Source organism: Oncorhynchus masou, chromosome 3 (assembly GCF_036934945.1).
Source record: "Oncorhynchus masou masou isolate Uvic2021 chromosome 3, UVic_Omas_1.1, whole genome shotgun sequence".
Taxonomy (NCBI): Eukaryota; Metazoa; Chordata; class Actinopteri; order Salmoniformes; family Salmonidae; genus Oncorhynchus; species Oncorhynchus masou.
The window spans coordinates 3,497,475-3,519,079 of NC_088214.1; the positions used below are offsets into that span (position 1 = coordinate 3,497,475).

General features: G+C 45.7%; 2 protein-coding genes across 3 annotated transcripts in view; one reads left to right on the forward strand and one right to left on the reverse strand.

Annotated features, from left to right (window-relative positions):
• The window catches only part of LOC135509028 (ras-related protein Rab-31-like), a 235,218-nt gene that overhangs the window by 140,372 nt on the left and 73,241 nt on the right, over nt 1–21,605 (forward strand). The window lies entirely within an intron of this gene.
• Nucleotides 14,481–19,404, reverse strand: LOC135508994 (zinc finger and BTB domain-containing protein 14-like). Of its 2 annotated transcripts, none has more exons than XM_064929261.1 (2): nt 19,313–19,404; nt 14,481–18,528 (listed from the first exon to the last, which is right to left on the reverse strand). In XM_064929261.1, the coding sequence occupies exon 2, from the start codon at nt 18,497–18,499 to the stop codon at nt 17,339–17,341; it is 1,161 nt and encodes a 386-aa protein (XP_064785333.1). In that variant the 5' UTR covers nt 18,500–18,528; nt 19,313–19,404; the 3' UTR covers nt 14,481–17,338. The 2 variants fall into 2 exon arrangements, with proteins under 2 accessions (XP_064785333.1, XP_064785341.1); XM_064929269.1 differs by lacking the exon at nt 19,313–19,404 and adding an exon at nt 18,771–19,302.

The following is a 21,605-nucleotide window of genomic DNA, read 5'->3' on the forward strand; positions in this document are numbered from 1 at the left end:
AAAGAGAGATCAACAACTGCAACTTATATAAACAGAGAGGGAGGGAGGGAGAGAGAGAGAGAGAGAGAGAGAGAGAGGGAACAACTACAACTTATAATAAACTGAGGGGGAGAGAGAGAGAAAGGGAGAGAGAGAGATCAATAACTTATATTAACAGAGGGAGAGGGAGAGTGAGAGGGAGAGAGAGAGAGAAAGAGAGATCAACAACTGTAACTTATATAAACAGAGAGAGGGAGGGAGAAAGGGAGAGAGAGAGAGACAGAAAGAAAGTGAGAGAGAGAGAAAGTGAGAGAGAGAGAACACTTGTCAAGCAGTCAAGGCTGTAGATTTATTGACTCTCAACCTAAATGAGAGAGAGAGATCAACAATTTATATAAACAGAGAGATGGACGGAGAGAGTAGGGAATCTCTATCTGTGAGCAGGGCACCATCTAGTGTTAGAAAGAGTAGACTAGGAACTTGTTTCAAAATGCAGTAATAAGTGGAAAGGGAAAAGCATAACATTAGTAGCTCCCTCTAAACTAGGTGGTATTAGATCTATAAAAGCTAGGTGGTAGTAGTCCCCTCTAAGCTAGGTGGTATTAGGTCTATATTCACTAGGTGGTAGTAGCTTTCCCCTCTAAGCTAGGTGGTAGTAGTACCCTCTAAAATAGGTGGTATTAGCTCCCTCTAAGCTAGGTGGTATTAGCTCCCTCTAAGATAGGTGGTATTAGCTCCCTTTAAACTAGGTGGTAGTAGCTCCCTCTAAGCTAGGTGGTAGTAGCTCCCTCTAAGCTAGGTGGTAGTAGCTCCCTTTAAACTAGGTGGTATTAGCTCTCTCTAAGCTAGGTGGTAGTAGATCTATAAAAGCTAGGTGGTAGTAGCTCCAGATTAACTAGGTGGTAGTAGCTCCATCTTAGCTAGGTGGTAGTAGCTCCCTCCCTCTAAACCAGGTGGTAGTAGCTCCCTCTAAGCTAGGTGGTAGTAGATCTATAAAAGCTAGGTGGTAGTAGCTCCCTCTAAGCTAGGTGGTATTAGATCTATAAAAGCTAGGTGGTGGTAGCTCCCTCCGAGCTAGGTGGTATTAGCTCCCTATAAACTAGGTGGTAGTAGCTCTATATAAGCCAGGTGGTATTAACTCCCTCCAAGCGAGGTGGTATTAACTCCCTATAAGCTAGGTGGTAGTAGCTCCATCTTAGCTAACTCCCTCCCTCTAAACCAGGTAAGCTCCCTCCAGGTGGTAGTAGCTCCTTCAAGCTAGGTGGTATTAGCTGCCTCTAAGCTAGGTGGTATTAGCTCTATATAAGCTAGGTGGTAGTAGCTCCCTCTAAGCTAGGTGGTAGTAGCTCTATATAAGCTAGGTGGAAGTAGCTCCCTCTAAGCTAGGTGGTAGTCGCTCACTCTAAGCTCGGTGGTTGTAACTCCCTCCAAGCTAGTTGGTATTAGCTCCCTCTAAACTAGGTGGTAGTAGCTCTATATAAGCTAAGTGGTAGTAGCTCCCTCTAAGCTAGGTGGTATTAGATCTATAAAAGCTAGGTGGTAGTAGCTCCCTCCGAGCTAGGTGGTATTAGCTCCCTATAAACTAGGTGGTAGTAGCTCTATATAAGCCAGGTGTTATTAACTCCCTCCAAGCCAGGTGGTATTAACTCCGTCCAAGCTAGGTGGTAGTAACTCCCTATAAGCTAGGTGGTAGTAGCTCCTTCTTAGCTAGGTGGTAGTAGCTCCCTCTAAGCTAGGTGGTATTAGCTCCCTCTAAGCTAGGGGGTAGTAGCTCTATATACGCAAGGTGGTAGTAGCTCCCTTTAAGCTAGGTGGTATTAGCTCCCTCCAAGCTTGGTGGTATTAGCTCTATATTAGCAAGGTGGTAGTAGCTCCCTCTAAGCTAGGTGGTATTAGATCTATAAAAGCTAGGTGGTATTAGCTCCCTCTAAGCTAGGTGGTATTAGCTCACTCTAAACAAGGTGGTAGTAGCTCCCTCTAAGCTAGGTGGTAGTAGCTCTATATAAGCAAGGTGGTATTAACTCCCTCCAAGCGAGGTGGTAGTAACTCCCTATAAGCTAGGTGGTAGTAGCTCCCTCCAAGCTAGGTGGTAGTAGCTCCCTCCAAGCTAGGTGGTATTAGCTGCCTCTAAGCTAGGTGGTATTAGCTCTATATAAGCTAGGTGGTGGTAGCTCCCTCTAAGCTAGGTGGTAGTAGCTCTATATAAGCTAGGTGAAAGTAGCTCCCTCTAAGCTAGGTGGTAGTAGCTCCAACTAAGCTAGGTGGTTGTAACTCCCTCCAAGCTAGGTGGTAGTCGCTCCCTCTAAGCTCGGTGGTTGTAACTCCCTCCAAGCTAGGTGGTATTAGCTCCCTCTAAACTAGGTGGTAGTAGCTCTATATAAGCTAAGTGGTAGTAGCTCCCTCTAAGCTAGGTGGTATTAGCTCCCTCCAAGCTAGGTGGTATTAGCTGCCTCTAAGCTAGGTGGTATTAGCTCCTTTCCCTAAAGCTGGGTGGTAGTAGCACCTTTCCCTAAAAGATAGGTGGTAGTAGCTCCCTATGTTAGGTGTTAGTAGCTCCCTATAAGCTAGGTGGTAGTAGCTCCTATCTCTCTAAGCTTGGTGGTAGTAGCTCCTTTCTCTCTAAGCTAGGTGGTAGTAGCTTATTATAAGGTTGTTGGTAGTAGCTACCTCTGAGCTAGGTGGTAGTAGATCCTTTCCCTAAAAGCTAGGTGGTAGTAGCTCCCTTTAAGCTAGGTGGTATTAGCTCACTCGAAGCTAGGTGGTAGTAGCTCCCTCTAAACTAGGTGGTAGTAGCTCTCTCCAAGCTAAGTGGTAGTAGCTCCCTTTAAACTAGGTGGTAGTAGCTCCCCTTAAACTAGGTGGTAGTAGATCCCTCTAAGCTCGGTGGAAGTAGCTCCCTCTAAGCAAGGTGGTAGTAGCTCCCTCTAAGCTAGGTGGTATTAGCTCCCTCTAAGCTAGGTGGTATTAGCTCCCTCTAAGCTAGGTGGTATTAGCTCCCTCTAAGCTAGGTGGTATTAGCTCCCTCTAAGCTAGGTGGTAGTAGCTCCCTCTAAGCTAGGTGGTATTAGCTCTCTCTAAGCTAGGTGGTATTAGCTCCCTCTAAGCTAGGTGGTATTAGCTCCCTCTAAGCTAGGTGGTATTAGCTCTCTCTAAGCTAGGTGGTATTAGCTCCCTCTAAACTAGGCGGTAGTAGCTCCCTCTAAACTTGGAGGTAGTAGATCCTTTCCCTGAAAGCTAGGTGGTAGTAGCTCCCTCTAAGCTCGGTGGTAGTAGATCCTTTCCCTGAAAGCTAGGTGGCAGTAGCTCCCTCTAAGCTCGGTGGTAGTAGATCCTTTCCCTGAAAGCTAGGTGGTAGTAGCTCCCTCTAAGCTATGTGGTAGTAGCTCCCTCTAAGCAATGTGGTAGTAGCTCCCTTTAAACTAGGTGGTAGTAGATCCTTTCCCTAAAAGCTAGGTGGTAGTAGCTCCCTCTAAGCAAGGTGGTATTAGCTCCCTCTAAGCTAGGTGGTAGTAGCTCCCTCTAAACTTGGAGGTAGTAGCTCTCTCTAAGCTAGGTGGTGGTAGCTCCCTCTAAGCTAGGTGGTAGTAGCGCCTTTCCCCAAAAGCTAGGTGGTAGCAGCTCCCTATGTTAGGTGTTAGTAGCTCCCTATAAGCTAGGTGGTAGTAGCTCCTATCTCTCTAAGCTTGGTGGTAGTAGCTCCTTTCTCTCCAAGCTAGGTGGTAGTAGCTTATTATAAGGTCGTTGGTAGTAGCTACCTCTAAGCAAGGTGGTAGTAGCTCCCTCTAAGCTAGGTGGTAGTAGCTCGCTCTAAGCAAGGTGGTTGTAGCTCCCTCTAAGCTGGTTGGTAGTAGCTTATTATAAGGTTGTTGGTATTAGCTCTCTCTAATCTAGGTGGTAGTAGCTCCCTCTAAGCTAGGTGGTATTAGCTCCCTCTAAGCTAGGTGGTATTAGCTCCCTCTAAGCTAGGTGGCATTAGCTCCCTTTAAACTAGGTGGTATTAGCTCCCTCTAAACTAGATGGTATTAGCTCCCTCTAAGCTAGGTGGTAGTAGCTCCCTCTAAGCTAGGTGGTATTAGCTCCCTCTTAGCTAGGTGGTATTAGCTCCCTCTAAGCTAGGTGGTATTAGCTCCCTTTAAACTACATTTACATACATTACATTTAAGTCATTTAGCAGACGCTCTTATCCAGAGCGACTTACAAATTGGTGAATTCACCTTCTGACAACTAGGTGGTATTAGCTCTCTCTAAGCTGGGTGGTATTAGCTCTCTCTAAGCTAGGTGGTATTAGCTCCCTCTAAGCTAGGTGGCATTAGCTCCCTTTAAACTAGGTGGTATTAGCTCCCTATAAACTAGGTGGTATTAGCTCTCTCTAAGCTAGGTGGTATTAGCTCCCTCTAAGCTAGGTGGCATTAGCTCCCTTTAAACTAGGTGGTATTAGCTCCCTATAAACTAGGTGGTATTAGCTCTCTCTAAGCTAGGTGGTAGTAGCTCCCTCTAAGCTAGGTGGTAGTAGCTCCCTATAAGCTAGGTGGTATTAGCTCCCTCTAAGCTAGGTGGTATTAGCTCCCTCTAAGCTAGGTGGTATTAGCTCCCTCTAAGCTAGGTGGTATTAGCTCCCTCTAAGCTAAGTGGTAGTAGCTCCCTTTAAACTAGGTGGTAGTAGCTCCCCTTAAACTAGGTGGTAGTAGATCCCTCTAAGCTCGGTGGAAGTAGCTCCCTCTAAGCAAGGTGGTAGTAGCTCCCTCTAAGCTAGGTGGTATTAGCTCCCTCTAAGCTAGGTGGTATTAGCTCCCTCTAAGCTAGGTGGTATTAGCTCCCTCTAAGCTAGGTGGTAGTAGCTCCCTCTAAGCTAGGTGGTATTAGCTCTCTCTAAGCTAGGTGGTATTAGCTCCCTCTAAGCTAGGTGGTATTAGCTCCCTCTAAGCTAGGTGGTATTACCTCCCTCTAAGCTAGGTGGTATTAGCTCCTCTAAACTAGGTGGTAGTAGCTCCCTTTAAACTAGGTGGTAGTAGCTCCCTTTAAACTAGGTGGTATTAGCTCTCTCTAAGCTGGGTGGTATTAGCTCTCTCTAAGCTAGGTGGTATTAGCTCCCTCTAAGCTAGGTGGCATTAGCTCCCTTTAAACTAGGTGGTATTAGCTCCCTCTAAACTAAAGCTCTCTAAGCTAGGTGGTGGTAGCTCCCTCTAAGCTAGGTGGTATTAGCTCCCTTTAAACTAGGTGGTAGTAGCTCCTTTAAACTAGGTGGTATTAGCTCTCTCTAAGCTGGGTAGTAGTAGCTCTCTCTAAGCTAGGTGGTATTAGCTCCCTCTAAGCTAGGTGGCATTAGCTCCCTCTAAGCTAGGTGGCATTAGCTCCCTTTAAACTAGGTGGTATTAGCTCCTTCTAAGCTAGATGGTATTAGCTCCCTCTAAGCTAGGTGGCATTAGCTCCCTCTAAGCTAGGTGGTAGTAGCTCCCTCTAAGCTAGGTGGTAGTAGCTCCCTCTAAGCTAGTTGGTAGTAGCTTATTATAAGGTTGTTGGTATTAGCTCTCTCTAATCTAGGTAGTAGTAGCTCCCTCTAAGCTAGGTGGTATTAGCTCCCTCTAAGCTAGGTGGTAGTAGCTCCCTTTAAACTAGGTGGTATTAGCTCTCTCTAAGCTGGGTGGTATTAGCTCTCTCTAAGCTAGGTGGTATTAGCTCCCTCTAAGCTAGGTGGTATTAGCTCCCTCTAAACTAGGTGGTATTAGCTCCCTCTAAGCTAGGTGGTATTAGCTCCCTCTAAGCTCGGTGGTATTAGCTCTCTCTAAGCTAGGTGGTAGTAGCTCCCTATAAGCTAGGTGGTATTAGCTCCCTCTAAACTAGGTGGTATTAGCTCCCTTTAAACTAGGTGGTATTAGCTCCCTCTAAGCTAGGTGGTAGTAGCTCCCTATAAGCTAGGTGGTATTAGCTCCCTCTAAACTAGGTGGTATTAGCTCCCTCTAAGCTAGGTGGTAGTAGCTCCCTCTAAGCTAGGTGGTAGTAGTGTATCAGTATAACTTTGACCGCCCCCTCGCCCGAATCAGGTGGTCACCCACGAAGCATCGTTAAACGCTCCAGAAAAGCTGCGGGGGAACCACTGGTCTCAGAGCAAGTGACTTCCCGATTGAAACGCTATTAGTGTGAGTAGCCATTTCTCATCGGTTACACTAGCTAAACTAGGCTGTAGTATATATTTTCCCTCATAGCTAGTTGGTGTTAGCTCCTCTAAGCTAGGTTGTAGTAGATAATTTCCCTTTAGGCTATGTGGTAGTAGCTCCCTATAAAATAGGTGGTATTAGCTTCCTATAAACTAGGTGGTATTAGCTCCCTATAAACTAGGTGGTAGTAGCTCCCTATAAGCTAGGTGGTATTAGCTCCCTCTAAGCTAATTAGCTTCCTATAAACTAGGTGGTATTAGCTCCCTTTAAACTAGGTGGTATTAGCTCCCTCTAAGCTAGGTGGTATTAGCTTCCTATAAACTAGGTGGTAGTAGCTCCCTATAAACTAGGTGGTAGTAGCTCCCTATAAACTAGGTGGTAGTAGCTCCCTATAAACTAGGTGGTAGTAGCTCCCTAGGTGGTAGTAGCTCCCTAAAACTAGGTGGTAGTAGCTCCCTATAAACTAGGTGGTAGTAGCTCCCTATAAACTAGGTGGTAGTAGCTCCCTATAAACTAGGTGGTAGTAGCTCCCTATAAACTAGGTGGTAGTAGCTCCCTATAAACTAGGTGGTAGTAGCTCCTAGGTGGTAGTAGCTCCCTATAAACTAGGTGGTATTAGCTTCCTATAAACTAGGTGGTATTAGCTCCCTCTAAGCTAGGTGGTATTAGCTTCCTATAAACTAGGTGGTATTAGCTCCCTCTAAGCTAGGTGGTATTAGCTCCCTCTAAGCTAGGTGGCATTAGCTCCCTTTAAACTAGGTGGTAGTAGCTCCCTCTAAGCTAGGTGGTATTAGCTCCCTCTAAGCTAGGTGGTAGTAGCTCCCTCCAAGCTAGGTGGTATTAGCTCCCTCTAAACTAGGTGGTATTAGCTCCCTTTAAACTAGGTGGTATTAGCTCCCTCTAAGCTAGGTGGTATTAGCTCCCTCTAAACTAGGTGGTATTAAGCTAGGTGGTAGTAGCTCCCTCTAAGCTAGGTGGTAGTAGTGTATCAGTATAACTTTAGACCGCCCCCCTAAAATCAGGGACCCTCTGCACACATCAACAACAGTCAGGTCGTTACTAACGCTCCAGAAAAGCTGCGGGGGAACCACTACTTCAGCTCAGGTGGATTGAAACGCTATTAGTAGCACCACCCTAAAGCTAGCCATTTCTCATCGGTTACACTAGCTCCCTATAAACTAGGTGGTATATATTTTCCCTCATAGCTAGTTGGTGTTAGCTCCCTCTAAGCTAGGTTGTAGTAGATAATTTCCCTTTAGGCTATGTGGTAGTAGCTCCCTATAAAATAGGTGGTATTAGCTTCCTATAAACTAGGTGGTATTAGCTCCCTATAAACTAGGTGGTATTAGCTCCCTTTAAACTAGGTGGTATTAGCTCCCTCTAAGCTAGGTGGTAGTAGCTCCCTATAAACTAGGTGGTAGTAGCTCCCTATAAACTAGGTGGTAGTAGCTCCCTATAAACTAGGTGGTAGTAGCTCCCTATAAACTAGGTGGTAGTAGCTCCCTATAAACTAGGTGGTAGTAGCTCCCTATAAACTAGGTGGTAGTAGCTCCCTATAAACTAGGTGGTAGTAGCTCCCTATAAACTAGGTGGTAGTAGCTCCCTATAAACTAGGTGGTAGTAGCTCCCTATAAACTAGGTGGTATTAGCTTCCTATAAACTAGGTGGTATTAGCTCCCTCTAAGCTAGGTGGTATTAGCTTCCTATAAACTAGGTGGTATTAGCTCCCTCTAAGCTAGGTGGTATTAGCTCCCTCTAAGCTAGGTGGTATTAGCTCCCTTTAAACTAGGTGGTAGTAGCTCCCTCTAAGCTAGGTGGTATTAGCTCCCTCTAAGCTAGGTGGTAGTAGCTCCCTATAAGCTAGGTGGTATTAGCTCCCTCTAAACTAGGTGGTATTAGCTCCCTTTAAGCTAGGTGGTATTAGCTCCCTCTAAGCTAGGTGGTAGTAGCTCCCTTTAAACTAGGTGGTATTAGCTCCCTCTAAGCTACTAAACTAGGTGGTATTAGCTCCCTCTAAGCTAGGTGGTAGTAGCTCCCTCTAAGCTAGGTGGTAGTAGTGTATCAGTATAACTTTAGACCGCCCCCTCGCCCGAATCTCCCTCTGCACACATCAACAACAGTCACCCACTCGTTACTCAACGCTCCAGAAAAGTGGTAGGAACCACTCTTCAAGGTCTCAGAGCAAGTGACTTCCGATTGAAACGCTATTGAGTGCGCACCACCGCTAACGAGCTAGCCATTTCTCATCGGTTAAGCTCCCTATAAACTAGGCTGTAGTATATATTTTCCCTCATAGCTAGTTGGTGTTAGCTCCCTCTAAGCTAGGTTGTAGTAGATAATTTCCCTTTAGGCTATGTGGTAGTAGCTCCCTATAAAATAGGTGGTATTAGCTTCCTATAAACTAGGTGGTATTAGCTCCCTATAAACTAGGTGGTAGTAGCTCCCTATAAGCTAGGTGGTATTAGCTCCCTCTAAGCTAGGTGGTATTAGTTCCTATAAACTAGTGGTATTAGCTCCCTTTAAACTAGGTGGTATTAGCTCCCTCTAAGCTAGGTGGTATTAGCTTCCTATAAACTAGGTGGTAGTAGCTCCCTATAAACTAGGTGGTAGTAGCTCCCTATAAACTAGGTGGTAGTAGCTCCCTATAAACTAGGTGGTAGTAGCTCCCTATAAACTAGGTGGTAGTAGCTCCCTATAAACTAGGTGGTAGTAGCTCCCTATAAACTAGGTGGTAGTAGCTCCCTATAAACTAGGTGGTAGTAGCTCCCTATAAACTAGGTGGTAGTAGCTCCCTATAAACTAGGTGGTAGTAGCTCCCTATAAACTAGGTGGTAGTAGCTCCCTATAAACTAGGTGGTAGTAGCTCCCTATAAACTAGGTGGTATTAGCTTCCTATAAGCTAGGTGGTATTAGCTCCCTCTAAGCTAGGTGGTATTAGCTTCCTATAAACTAGGTGGTATTAGCTCCCTCTAAGCTAGGTGGTATTAGCTCCCTCTAAGCTAGGTGGCATTAGCTCCCTTTAAACTAGGTGGTAGTAGCTCCCTCTAAGCTAGGTGGTATTAGCTCCTCTAAGCTAGGTGGTAGTAGCTCCCTATAAGCTAGGTGGTATTAGCTCCCTCTAAACTAGGTGGTATTAGCTCCTTTAAACTAGGTGGTATTAGCTCCCTCTAAGCTAGGTGGTATTAGCTCCCTCTAAACTAGGTGGTATTAGCTCCCTCTAAGCTAGGTGGTAGTAGCTCCCTCTAAGCTAGGTGGTAGTAGGTATCAGTATAACTTTAGACCGTGGAATCAGGGACCCTCTGCACACATCAACAACAGTCACCCACGAAGCATCGTTACTCAACGCTCCAGAAAAGCTGCGGGGGAACCACTACTTCAAGGTCTCAGAGCAAGTGACTTCCCGATTGAAACGCTATTAGTGCGCACCACCGCTAACGAGCTAGCCATTTCTCATCGGTTACACTAGCTCCCTATAAACTAGGCTGTAGTATATATTTTCCCTCATAGCTAGTTGGTGTTAGCTCCCTCTAAGCTAGGTTGTAGTAGATAATTTCCCTTTAGGCTATGTGGTAGTAGCTCCCTATAAAATAGGTGGTATTAGCTTCCTATAAACTAGGTGGTATTAGCTCCCTATAAACTAGGTGGTAGTAGCTCCCTATAAGCTAGGTGGTATTAGCTCCCTCTAAGCTAGGTGGTATTAGCTTCCTATAAACTAGGTGGTATTAGCTCCCTTTAAACTAGGTGGTATTAGCTCCCTCTAAGCTAGGTGGTAGTAGCTCCCTATAAACTAGGTGGTAGTAGCTCCCTATAAACTAGGTGGTAGTAGCTCCCTATAAACTAGGTGGTAGTAGCTCCCTATAAACTAGGTGGTAGTAGCTCCCTATAAACTAGGTGGTAGTAGCTCCCTATAAACTAGGTGGTATTAGCTCCCTATAAACTAGGTGGTAGTAGCTCCCTATAAACTAGGTGGTAGTAGCTCCCTATAAACTAGGTGGTAGTAGCTCCCTATAAACTAGGTGGTATTAGCTTCCTATAAACTAGGTGGTATTAGCTCCCTCTAAGCTAGGTGGTATTAGCTTCCTATAAACTAGGTGGTATTAGCTCCCTCTAAGCTAGGTGGTATTAGCTCCCTCTAAGCTAGGTGGCATTAGCTCCCTTTAAACTAGGTGGTAGTAGCTCCCTCTAAGCTAGGTGGTATTAGCTCCCTCTAAGCTAGGTGGTAGTAGCTCCCTATAAGCTAGGTGGTATTAGCTCCCTCTAAACTAGGTGGTATTAGCTCCCTTTAAACTAGGTGGTATTAGCTCCCTCTAAGCTAGGTGGTAGTAGCTCCCTTTAAACTAGGTGGTATTAGCTCCCTCTAAACTAGGTGGTATTAGCTCCCTCTAAGCTAGATGGTAGTAGCTCCCTCTAAGCTAGGTGGTAGTAGTGTATCAGTATAACTTTAGGTGGAATCAGGGACCCTCTGCTCAACAACAGTCACCCACGAAGCATCGTTAAACGCTCCAGAAAAGCTGGTACTTCAAGGTCTCAGAGCAAGTGACTTCCCGATTGACGCTATTAGTGGCACCACCGCTAACGGTAGCCATTTCTCAGCTTACACCTCCCTATAAACTAGGTGTAGTATATATTTTCCCTCATAGCTAGTTGGTGTTAGCTCCCTCTAAGCTAGGTTGTAGTAGATAATTTCCCTTTAGGCTATGTGGTAGTAGCTCCCTATAAAATAGGTGGTATTAGCTCCTATAAACTAGGTGGTATTAGCTCCCTATAAACTAGGTGGTAGTAGCTCCCTATAAGCTAGGTGGTATTAGCTCCCTCTAAGCTAGGTGGTATTAGCTTCCTATAAGCTAGGTGGTATTAGCTCCCTTTAAACTAGGTGGTATTAGCTCCCTCTAAGCTAGGTGGTAGTAGCTCCCTATAAACTAGGTGGTAGTAGCTCCCTAAAACTAGGTGGTAGTAGCTCCCTATAAACTAGGTGGTAGTAGCTCCCTATAAACTAGGTGGTAGTAGCTCCCTATAAACTAGGTGGTAGTAGCTCCCTAGGTGGTAGTAGCTCCCTATAAACTAGGTGGTAGTAGCTCCCTATAAACTAGGTGGTAGTAGCTCCCTATAAACTAGGTGGTATTAGCTTCCTATAAACTAGGTGGTATTAGCTCCCTCTAAGCTAGGTGGTATTAGCTTCCTATAAACTAGGTGGTATTAGCTCCCTCTAAGCTAGGTGGTATTAGCTCCCTCTAAGCTAGGTGGCATTAGCTCCCTTTAAACTAGGTGGTAGTAGCTCCCTCTAAGCTAGGTGGTATTAGCTCCCTCTAAGCTAGGTGGTAGTAGCTCCCTATAAGCTAGGTGGTATTAGCTCCTTTCTCTAAACTAGGTGGTATTAGCTCCCTTTAAACTAGGTGGTATTAGCTCCCTCTAAGCTAGGTGGTAGTAGCTCCCTTTAAACTAGGTGGTATTAGCTCCCTCTAAACTAGGTGGTATTAGCTCACTCTAAGCTAGGTGGTAGTAGCTCCCTCTAAGCTAGGTGGTAGTAGTGTATCAGTATAACTTTAGACCGCCCCTCACCCGAATCAGGGACCCTCTGCACACATCAACAACAGTCACCCACGAAGCATCGTTACTCAATGCTCCAGAAAAGCTGCGGGGAACCACTACTTCAAGGTCTCAGAGCAAGTGACGTCCCGATTGAAACGCTATTAGTGCGCACCACCGCTAACTAGCTAGCCATTTCTCATCGGTTACACTAGCTCCCTATAAACTAGGTTGTAGTATATATTTTCCCTCATAGCTAGTTGGTGTTAGCTCCCTCTAAGCTAGGTTGTAGTAGATAATTTCCCTTTAGGCTATGTGGTAGTAGCTCCCTATAAAATAGGTGGTATTAGCTTCCTATAAACTAGGTGGTATTAGCTCCCTATAAACTAGGTGGTAGTAGCTCCCTAGCTATGGTAAGGTGGTTCCCCCTTTAAACTAGGTGGTATTAGCTCTAAGCTGGTGGTGCTTCCTATAAATAAACTAGGTGGTAGTAGCTCCCTATAAACTCTCCCTATAAACTAGGTGGTAGTAGCTCCCTATAAACTAGGTGTGTATCTAGTAGCTCCTATAAACTAGGTGGTAGTAGCTCCCTATAAACTAGGTGGTAGTAGCTCCCTATAAACTAGGTGGTAGTAGCTCCCTATAAACTAGGTGGTAGTAGCTCCCTATAAACTAGGTGGTAGTAGCTCCCTATAAACTAGGTGGTAGTAGCTCCCTATAAACTAGGTGGTAGTAGCTCCCTATAAGCTCCCTATAAACTAGTGGTAGTAGCTCCCTATAAACTAGGTGGTATTAGCTTCCTTTCTCCTATAAACTAGGTGGTAGTAGCTCCATTTAAGCTATGGTAGTATCTCTTTTCTCTCTAAGCTAGATGGTAGTTGCTTCCTATAAACTAGGTGGTAGTATCTCCTTTCTCTCTAAGCTAGATGGTAGTTGCTCCCTATAAACTAGGTGGTAGTAGCTCCTTTCTCTTAAGCTAGGTGGTAGTAGCTCCTTTCTCTCTAAGCTAGGTGGTAGTAGCTCCTTTCTCTCTAAACTAGGTGGTAGTAGCTCCTTTCTCTCTAAACTAGATGGTAGTAGCTCCCTATGAACTAGGTTGTAGTAGATCCTTTCCCTCTAAGCTAGGTGGTATTAGCTCCTTATAAACTAGGTGTTAGTTGCTCCTTTCTCTCTAAGCTAGCTGGTATTAGCTCCTTATAAGCTAGGTGGTAGTAGCTCCTTTCCCTTTAAGCAAGGTGGTAGTAGCTCCCTCCAAGCTAAGTGGTATTAGCTCCCTCTAAGCTAGGTGGTAGTAGCTCCCTCCAAGCTAAGTGGTAGTAGCTCCTATAAACTAGATTGTAGTATATCCTTTCCCTCATAGCTAGTTGGTATTAGCTCCCTCTAAACTACGTGGTAGTTGCACTCACAGTACAGAAATAATACACATTTTCATCAGCTGTCTGGGTGGCTGGTCTCAGACAATCCCGCAGGTGAAGTAGCCCGATGCAGAGGTCCTGGGCTGGCGTGGTTACAAGTGGTCTGCGGTTGTGAGGCCGGTTGGACGTTCTGCAAAATTCTCTGAAACGACGTTGAAGGAGGCTTATGGTAAAATGAACATTAAATTATATTGCAACAGCTATGGTGGACATTCCTGCAGTCAGCATGCCAATTGCACGAGACATCTGTGGCATTGTGTTGTGTGAGACAAAACTGCACATCGTAGAGTGGCCTTTTATTGTCCCCAGCACAAGGTGCACCTGTGTAATGATCATGCTGTTTCATCAGCTTCTTGATACGCCAACTGTCAGGTGGATGGATTACCTCGGCAAAGGAGAAATGCTCACTGACAGGGACTTGGCACAAAATTTGAGCGAAATACTTTTTTGTGTGTCTGGCAAATTCCTGGGATAATTTACTTCATGAAATCATAACTCTTACATTCATATTTTTTTATTAGGGGGATGTTAACTGTCTCTGTTCCTGAATTACTCTAAATTGTACTCCAGTGCATTCAGGTGAAATTAATATTAATAAATGTTATTAAAATAAATTAAGATATTTGCTTTGTTGGTGTAAAATGTTAATATGGGGGAGATATGATACCTGTTGTTGCTCTGTTATAGTAAAACATAAGTCCAGGTCTAGGTACGTTTACAAGAGGATATAGTATTTGCTCTAAATGGGCTTCCCAGAACCAAATTCCTATTCTCCTCCTCGATTTCCTTGAGGAAATATCCTCCAATACACATTGTTTAATAAAATCCTTGATGGGGTCGCGTGCTGTGAACGACTGCATGCTTCCGTGAGAAGAGAGTGAAAGAGAGGAGGAGGAAAGAGAGCGAGAGGGAGAATGAAAATTGGGCTCTGGATGTCACGAAACGCTCTGGACACACGGTTCTGGTTTGGGATAAATGAACACTGTCGTCCTCTTCCCAGCACAGCCAGAAGAGGACTGGCCACCCCTCATAGCCTGGTTCCTCTCTAGGTTTATAATCTCCACCCCGCACAGCCAGAAGAGGACTGGCCACCCCTCATAGCCTGGTTCCTCTCTAGGTTTATAATCTCCACCCCGCACAGCCAGAAGAGGACTGGCCACCCCTCATAGCCTGGTTCCTCTCTAGGTTTATAATCTCCACCCCTGGCCACCCCTCATAGCACAGCCAGAAGAGGTTCCTCTCTAGGTTTATAATCTGGCCACCCCTCATAGCCTGGTTCCTCTCTAGGTTTCGGCCCTTCCAGTCTCAAATGGCACCAAATTCGGGATGTACCCTAAATCTCCCTGAACTAATATTATCCAAAGTTACTGTAATTGAATCAGACACAAGAAAACAATTCCGTAACTGCTATAGAATGTATGTGTATTGACATAAATATACATCGTTACTGAGTTACAGTCATAACTATTAACATATACTAAGTAACGCCCTCATGAAAATACATTTACAAACAAAAGAAATCAGATCATAACAATGCCCCCCCCCAAAAAAATCTATTCATCAAATGTTGGTTTATTTTCAAAGTGTAAGAGAACAACGTTTATATGTGCATATATCATATTTGTGTCCTAAATATTTTAATTGTGCAACTAGTCAAGCTACAGTATATACAGATGTGGTATCTCTCTCTGATGACAGGCTAGTGATACAGATGTGGTATCTCTCTCTGACAGGCTAGTGATACAGATGTGGTATCTCTCTCTGATGACAGGCTAGTGATACAGATGTGGTATCTCTCTCTGATGACAGGCTACTGATACAGATGTGGTATCTCTCTCTGATGACAGGCTAGTGATACAGATGTGGTATCTCTCTCTGATGATAGGCTAGTGATACAGATGTGGTATCTCTCTCTGATGACAGGCTACTGATACAGATGTGGTATCTCTCTCTGATGACAGGCTACTGATACAGATGTGGTATCTCTCTCTGATGACAGGCTAGTGATACAGATGTGGTATCTCTCTCTGATGACAGGCTAGTGATACAGATGTGGTGTCTCTCTCTGATGATAGGCTACTGATACAGATGTGGTATCTCTCTCTGATGACAGGCTACTGATACAGATGTGGTATCTCTCTCTGATGACAGGCTACTGATACAGATGTGGTATCTCTCTCTGATGACAGGCTAGTGATACAGATGTGGTATCTCTCTCTGATGACAGGCTACTGATACAGATGTGGTGTCTCTCTCTGATGACAGGCTAGTGATACAGATGTGGTATCTCTGATGACAGGCTACTGATACAGATGTGGTATCTCTCTCTGATGATAGGCTACTGATACAGATGTGGTATCTCTCTCTGATGATAGGCTACTGATACAGATGTGGTATCTCTCTCTGATGACAGGCTAGTGATACAGATGTGGTATCTCTGATGACAGGCTAGTGATACAGATGTGGTATCTCTCTCTGATGATAGGCTACTGATACAGATGTGGTATCTCTCTCTGATGATAGGCTAGTGATACAGATGTGGTGTCTCTCTCTGATGATAGGCTAGTGATACAGATGTGGTATCTCTCTCTGATGATAGGCTAGTGATACAGATGTGGTATCTCTCTCTGATGACAGGCTAGTGATACAGATGTGGTGTCTCTCTCTGATGATAGGCTAGTGATACAGATGTGGTATCTCTCTCTGATGATAGGCTAGTGATACAGATGTGGTATCTCTCTCTGATGATAGGCTACTGATACAGATGTGGTATCTCTCTCTGATGACAGGCTAGTGATACAGATGTGGTATCTCGCTCTGATGACAGGCTAGTGATACAGATGTGGTATCTCTCTCTGATGACAGGCTAGTGATACAGATGTGGTATCTCTCTCTGATGACAGGCTAGTGATACAGATGTGGTATCTCTCTCTGATGACAGGCTACTGATACAGATGTGGTATCTCGCTCTGATGATAGGCTAGTGATACAGATGTGGTATCTCTCTCTGATGACAGGCTAGTGATACAGATGTGGTATCTCTCTCTGATGACAGGCTAGTGATACAGATGTGGTATCTCTCTCTGATGACAGGCTACTGATACAGATGTGGTATCTCGCTCTGATGATAGGCTAGTGATACAGATGTGGTATCTCTCTCTGATGATAGGCTAGTGATACAGATGTGGTATCTCTCTCTGATGACAGGCTAGTGATACAGATGTGGTATCTCTCTCTGATGACAGGCTAGTGATACAGATGTGGTATCTCTCTCTGATGACAGGCTACTGATACAGATGTGGTATCTCGCTCTGATGATAGGCTACTGATACAGATGTGGTATCTCTCTCTGATGATAGGCTACTGATACAGATGTGGTATCTCGCTCTGATGATAGGCTAGTGATACTGTATAACAGTAAATCTGGTCGGACTCATGCTGCTTGGGCTGAACAGACAATGAACAGCCCCCTTCAGACTGCTTGCCAAAGGTTAGGGGTCAAATCCATTCCAATTCCGCAAGCAAACTGAAAATTCCAATAATTCTCAATTTTCCACCATTTGTATTTCCCCCAAATTAATACCGACATGGTATTAACCTGTTACCCGGCTGTCTATCGGAGGCCCAAGACTTTGGTATCAAAAGCAGAATGGTGACTCCTACAGTCAGTAATATCAACCAATCATTACAATAAAAACAGCCATTTAAGATCCACATGTAAAAAGATATACACAACAAAATGTTATGCAGAGAATCACCATTTTTTGTTGTTGTTGTTGTCTTAAAATACAGTAAGGTTAAACAAACAAAAAAAAAACACTTAAATGTTACTGATATTCAATAAAGTAAAATAAATAGTTATAATAAGAAGAACCCTGTCTGTCTAAATAGCAACAAATGTTTTTTTTTTTTTTTTTTTTAAATGTGAAAAATATACATTAATGGTCGTCGTAGTAGATAGTAGCCTAAACATTATTATTTATTTTTTTCTACATGAAGTGGGGAAAAAATAAAACCTAAACAATTCAATAAAATTCAATAGGATCATATTTACTACATGCCCATTATGTCATTACAGTAATGGTATGATCCCAACATCTTCTCATTGTTACACCTCAGTACATATCACAGGGCCAGTATTCATGTGTTCATGGATGCTTGTGTGTGTGCACATGTGTATTCATGAGTGTTAGTGCATGTATGTGTGTCTGTCTCTATATACGCATGGTGTGTGTGTGTGTGTGTCTGTGTAACAGTCCGTCTTTACGAGTGTGGCCCAGCCTCTAGCTTCCAGTCCCTCTGGCTCTGCGTGTCGGCGTCTCCCTGGATGCTGCCCGGGGCGGCGGTGGCGGCGGCGGCGGGGGACAGCGTTCTGCGCTGGCTGTGCATCGTGTTCCAGTGGCGCTTCAGGTCCGACGCTTTGATGAACGCCTTGTCACAGGAGCCGCAGTTGAAGGGCCTCTCCCCTCGGTGCTGCCGCTCGTGGTCTCGCAGGTGGGACTTGTGCTTGAAGGCCTTTTCACACATCTGGCATCCAAAGGGTCTCTCGTTGCTGTGGACCCTCTCGTGCCGCTTTAAGTCGGGCCCACGTATGAACGCCTTGCCACAGACCAGGCAGCGGTGCGGTTTAAAGCCCGTGTGGATCTTCAGGTGCTCTTTGAGGTGGGCCTGGGTGGTAAAGGTTTTGGGGCACACCTCGCAAGCGAACGGACGGTGGGCCAGGTGGGACTTGTCTTTCTTGGGGCCGTCTCCGCCTGGTTTCATTCCCGGGTGGATGCCGTCAGAGCGGTGGCCGTACAGCAGGTAGTCAAGCTTCATATCGCTGGAGGAGGAGGAAGAGGAGGTCCAGCCGTGGGCGCTGTGGGGGTCTTTAGACATGTTCCCGCCGAAGTGAGGAGGGACCCCGTGAGGCCCCCCGGAGCCCATGGCCTCCATCCCTCCATCGTAGAAGCTGTTCTTCCTCACCTCCTCCATTGCCAGCTCTTTGAGGATGGCGTCCTGGGCTCTCATACCGTCCCCTGGCGCCTGGTTCTCACGACTCAGCTTCATATTGGGCTCACGTTTCTGTGAACACAGGTTGTCGAGGAACGTGATCCCCAGGACCTGTCCGGAAGACATCATGAGGTTGATGTCCTTTTTACGGACGGCGAGCCTGGCGGTGTACATGTAATTGAGGACCTCCTCGAAGATGTCAGAACGGATGAAGTCGAGCTCCACGATGGAGTTGTCCACATCGTTCTGTTTTTTAAACAGCTTCTTGAAGTAGATGCTGCAGGCGGCCAGGACACAGCGGTGAGCTCTGAACTCAACGTTCTCCACCACAACCACAACGTCACAGTGGTCCCCTTCCATCCTCTGCTGGTTCAACATCTTCAGGAAACTGGTCTTGTGATCGTAGTCAATGTATTTCAGGAATTCACCCATGATTGCAGGTTTATTTAGCGGGTATTTACCTGCAAGAAAAACAAATGCAGTGTCCAATGGTAAATGGAAAAAAGTGTCTGTTTTATAATAGTTGTGCAATTTTTTGGTAAATATAAAAAAGGTTTCGAGTTTTAATTTAATTAAAACACGACAATTGCCGTTTCGAATATCAATAATAGCAGTGTTTCGAATTAATGTAGATTAGTTAGTACACAGTATACAATTCGGTATCGATCAAATATATATATATAAATAAATATAATTGTCACACCAAAGCAAACTTCTGAAATGTGTTCGTTCGGCTGTTGCTTCGTATATATATTGTTGTTCGTCAGTTCCCATCCAACAGTGAGTGAATCCACAGCTGACGACGAGACAATAACAGACCGCAGTAACAATGCCAAATCAGTCAAGCAGCAATCAGATTTTGGGGGAAGGAAAATAAAAACAACAACGGAACTGTCGAAAAAAAAAAATGCAGGTATCCGCAATAAAATTCAATCCCAACGCATATGGATACAAAACTGTTTTGTACCCAGAAGGGGGAAAATAAACGGTATTTCTGCGAGTTATAAGGAATTCTAAAAACGCCCTTTCGTAGCCAGTTATTTCTGCTACCACTGCTGACCCGTGTACGTTTCACATTTCAGAGAGCCCAGCCATTTTGCCCAGCAAGCCTCCATTAGAAGGTTTTCCTGAACTTTTATCCAAGTTAAAACACCAAACAGAACAGTTCATTTACACTGGTCGATGAAATGTGTAAATATAAGATTGGTCCCCTTCGAGAAGAAGAAGAAGAAAAAATGTCTATACCAGAAACACGAATCCGGTTTGGTGTTGTCACGCAAGGCTGCAGTCGAAGACGACGCAACAACCCTGGTCTTTCTGCCTCTTCCTCCTCTTGTTGTGACCGTCAGCTCAAAGAGGAAGTGACGCCAGTGTTTCTGCCCTCTGTAGGACTGGAGGGGAATTACAGGCAGGTTCTCTCTACTGTACTCTAGCAATGGATGTAAATATGACCCTCATAAATCAACAAAATTAGTCCCCCAACCCCCCCCCAAAAAAATGGGTAAACTTTCAAGTGCCTTCTGGTGAACTTGGTAATGTGTGGCTTGGGTTCTGAACTGCTCATACCCCCCCCCTCCATCTACATGACTCAGTCCCCCCCATCTACATGACTCAGTCCCCCCCATCTACATGACTTAGCCCCCCCATCTACATGACTCAGTTCCCCCCATCTACATGACTCAGTTCCCCCCATCTACATGACTCAGTCCCCCCCCATCTACATGACTCAGTTCCCCCCATCTACATGACTCAGTTCCCCCCATCTACATGACTCAGTCCCCCCATCTACATGACTCAGTCCCCCCCATCTACACGACTTAGCCCCCCCATCTACACGACTCAGTCCCCCCATTCTACATGACTCAGCCCCCCATCTACATGACTCAGCCCCCCCATCTACATGACTCAGTTCCCCCCATCTACATGACTCAGTTCCCCCCATCTACATGACTCAGTCCCCCCATCTACATGACTCAGTCCCCCCATCTACATGACTCAGCCCCCCCCCATCTACATGACTCAGCCCCCCCCATCTACATGACTCAGTTCCCCCCATCTACATGACTCAGTTCCCCCCATCTACATGACTCAGTTCCCCCCATCTACATGACTCAGTCCCCCCATCTACATGACTCAGTCCCCCCATCTACATGACTCAGTTCCCCCCATCTACATGACTCAGTTCCCCCCATCTACATGACTCAGTTCCCCCCATCTACATGACTCAGTCCCCCCATCTACATGACTCAGTTCCCCCCATCTACATGACTCAGCCCCCCCATCTACATGACTCAGTTCCCCCCATTCTACATGACTCAGTTCCCCCCATCTACATGACTCAGTTCCCCCCATCTACATGACTCAGTTCCCCCCATCTACATGACTCAGTTCCCCCCCATCTACATGACTCAGCCCCCCCATCTACATGACTCAGTCCCCCCCCATCTACATGACTCAGCCCCCCATCTACATGACTCAGTTCCCCCCCATCTACATGACTCAGTTCCCCCCATCTACATGACTCAGTTCCCCCCATCTACATGACTCAGTTCCCCCCATCTACATGACTCAGCCCCCCCATCTACATGACTCAGCCCCCCCCATCTACATGACTCAGTTCCCCCCATCTACATGACTCAGTCCCCCCATCTACATGACTCAGTTCCCCCCATCTACATGACTCAGTCCCCCCATCTACATGACTCAGTTCCCCCCATCTACATGACTCAGTTCCCCCCATCTACATGACTCAGTCCCCCCATTCTACATGACTCAGTTCCCCCATCTACATGACTCAGTTCCCCCTCATCTACATGACTCAGTTCCCCCCATCTACATGACTCAGCCCCCCCCATCTACATGACTCAGTTCCCCCCATCTACATGACTCAGTCCCCCCATCTACATGACTCAGTTCCCCCCATCTACATGACTCAGTTCCCCCCCATCTACATGACTCAGTCCCCCCATCTACATGACTCAGTTCCCCCCATCTACATGACTCAGCCCCCCCATCTACATGACTCAGTCCCCCCCATCTACACGACTCAGTTCCCCCCATCTACATGACTCAGTTCCCCCCATCTACATGACTCAGTTCCCCCCATCTACATGACTCAGTTCCCCCCCATCTACATGACTCAGTTCCCCCCATCTACATGACTCAGTTCCCCCCATCTACATGACTCAGTTCCCCCCATCTACATGACTCAGCCCCCCCATCTACATGACTCAGTTCCCCCCATCTACACGACTCAGTTCCCCCCATCTACATGACTCAGTTCCCCCATCTACACGACTCAGTTCCCCCCATCTACATGACTCAGTTCCCCCCATCTACATGACTCAGTTCCCCCCCCATCTACATGACTCAGTCCCCCCATCTACATGACTCAGTTCCCCCCATCTACATGACTCAGTTCCCCCCATCTACATGACTCAGTTCCCCCCATCTACATGACTCAGTTCCCCCCATCTACATGACTCAGTTCCCCCCATCTACATGACTCAGTTCCCCCCATCTACATGACTCAGTTCCC